Raw genomic sequence first — 2,277 nt, 5'->3', positions numbered from 1 at the left:
CAATATAATTTTCTTTAAGAACTAACATAGATCTCTAATTAAAATATTTTATTTTGTTAAATATAAGTTAAATAAATATGTTTTAACAATTAAATATGATATATGTCTAAATATAAAATTCCAATGACAGCTAAATAGAGGTTACACTCAAAACCACTCCAAACTAACATGCACTACTAACACGCAAACATTGATTTATGAGAAAATTTATTTTATCATCAAATAAAATATGCAATAAATTTTAACTAAAATTTAATAACAAAAAATCCATCAAGGTAAGATGGGAGCATATAGTGAGAGATATTAAATAAAATGTGTAGACTTGTTCACAAAAACTACATCAAAATAATACACAACCTTCAAATGCATAAATGGAAACTTCACAATACTTTAGAGATTATTCTTATTAATCAAATGTAAAACAAAATACTAGTATTCTTTTAGATGTATTCCAAACAGCTAACTGATGAATAGATCTAATATACTCTTCTCTATAGTGAAACTATTTTCTACATAATCCTATAAGTATAAACCATGAAAAGATGTTGAAGTTTTAAATGATCTTTGAAAAGATGTTGAAGTTTTAAATGATCTTTGAAGTAAAATAGAAGTTTTGTATAATATTTTCCTTGAGACCAAAGGAATTTCATCTTCTAATATCTAAGAATTCAAGATTTTTCATCTTCAAATCTTTTAGTTAAATAATTTGATAAAACATACATATTGGTGAGGTTGCTTCACTCACATATAATTATAACCATTTAAAAGAGCATATATTTTCTAAGAAGATCAACTCAGCTAATAAGAACAACTAAAAACTCCTAAGAACCATATTTATCCAATCACTGATCTAAGTAATAATATTTTTTTCAAACAAAAAATAAATAACCTTTGTTAATCAGCAACCAAATCACTAATAAATAGGGACTTCAGTAGTTAGTTTCCAAATTAGGCTAGCAGATTGGGCAGGTATTCAAGTGATGTCCTTTATCACATAATCTCCTCTAATACAACTATGGAATCCAAGATCAAATGCATAAAAAATAATACAACTTTTTTATTTACAAAGTGATATAAAAATAATATACAACGTATATATTGTATGAGTTCACAGTTTAGTTATATTATTCAATTAACTTTCATACTATAAACAAGTACCTCCCCCTCCCCTTTTTCTTAAGAACCTACTATTAACTATGTAACACAAACCTAATCATAAATCTAACAAAAATCAACCCTAGATATCTCATCATTCTTTGATGAATCAAAGAAACCTGTTTCTATAGCAATTTCCAAACAAAAAACGTTCTAATTTTTCATGAGGTTGGGGACAAAATATGACTTTCAATTGCTTTGAAGACTACCTTACTTGCATCAGCTGTAAGTGTGGTAACAGGCTCCCCACTAACCGTCTCATATTCAATATTGCAATGAATAACACACGAAGACTCCCCCTTGTCCTTCATCTCAAACCTTGTTTTGTAATAGCTAAATCCCATTTGTCTGTGCCCTCCTTCAATCACCTCCAATGCTATAATGTGTTTTCCTTCATCCTTTTCAACCACTTTCTCCTTCTGGTAAGTCATTCCCTTATGAACAGCTGCACATGTATATATAAAATGAATCTGGATTAAAACTATAATTTTAATTTTAATAGATCCTCTAATCCAATATAATATACAGGATATTATAAGTCAGATAAATACATCAAAGAAAGAAGCAGCTAAATCATTACCTGGACCAAAATTAGAGAGAAAGAGAGTTGCAACACCGCCATCTCCTTCCAGGAGTTCAATGGAGGTAAAAATGTTGGGCAGTAGTTTGGGAAGTACGTCTATCAAGTCCTTTGTAAAAAGTTTCCATACTGCGCTTGCAGGCACACCAAGTTCTATTTCACAACTGGTTGTGTGCACCATGATGTTCCTTTTCGGAAATAGAAAAGTCCAGAGATAAAATGGAAATATGTGAAGAGAACTGTTAAATATTTTTTTCTGTTCTGATCTAAATATTCTGCTGGGAAAATTGATATATTCCTCACATGCTTCTTTTGTCGTTATTGTTTTTCTTGTGAACTTAATTAGTCCAATAGAATCTTAGGTGGGCTATACAGAGGTTTAACGGCATACTAAGCTTAGACGACTTTTTTTTTTTTTTTAAATAAAAATAGAGGTAGCATTTTATGTTTTAAGATTGGTGAATAGAATCTGATCTTTTATTTAAAATAATAGTGTCATGCTATTGTGAAGTGTACCTACAAACACAAAACACTCAATAGAT

At 29.3% G+C, this 2,277-nt stretch overlaps 1 protein-coding gene across 1 annotated transcript; it reads right to left on the bottom strand.

Annotated features, from left to right (window-relative positions):
• Positions 1–1,221: 1,221 nt before the first annotated feature.
• On the bottom strand, positions 1,222–1,916 carry LOC131056244 (phytohormone-binding protein CSBP-like). The gene is made up of 3 exons (XM_059208144.1): positions 1,736–1,916; positions 1,370–1,600; positions 1,222–1,280 (listed from the first exon to the last, which is right to left on the bottom strand). The coding sequence occupies exons 1-3, from the start codon at positions 1,914–1,916 to the stop codon at positions 1,222–1,224; spliced, it is 471 nt and encodes a 156-aa protein (XP_059064127.1).
• Positions 1,917–2,277: the final 361 nt, after the last annotated feature.

This window comes from Cryptomeria japonica, chromosome 7 (assembly GCF_030272615.1).
Source record: "Cryptomeria japonica chromosome 7, Sugi_1.0, whole genome shotgun sequence".
Taxonomy (NCBI): Eukaryota; Viridiplantae; Streptophyta; class Pinopsida; order Cupressales; family Cupressaceae; genus Cryptomeria; species Cryptomeria japonica.
This window is presented reverse-complemented; position numbering and strand designations above follow the sequence as displayed.

Coding starts and splice junctions, on each gene's coding strand:
- LOC131056244 (XM_059208144.1), bottom strand. CDS start 1,916: ATGGTGCACACAACCAGTTGTGAAATAGAACTTGGTGTGCCTGCAAGC. Junction 1,601..1,735: donor TCTCTCTAATTTTGGTCCAG/GTAATGATTTAG, acceptor ATACATGTGCAG/CTGTTCATAAGGGAATGACT. Junction 1,281..1,369: donor CACACTTACAGCTGATGCAA/GTAAGGTAGTCT, acceptor AAATTGCTATAG/AAACAGGTTTCTTTGATTCA.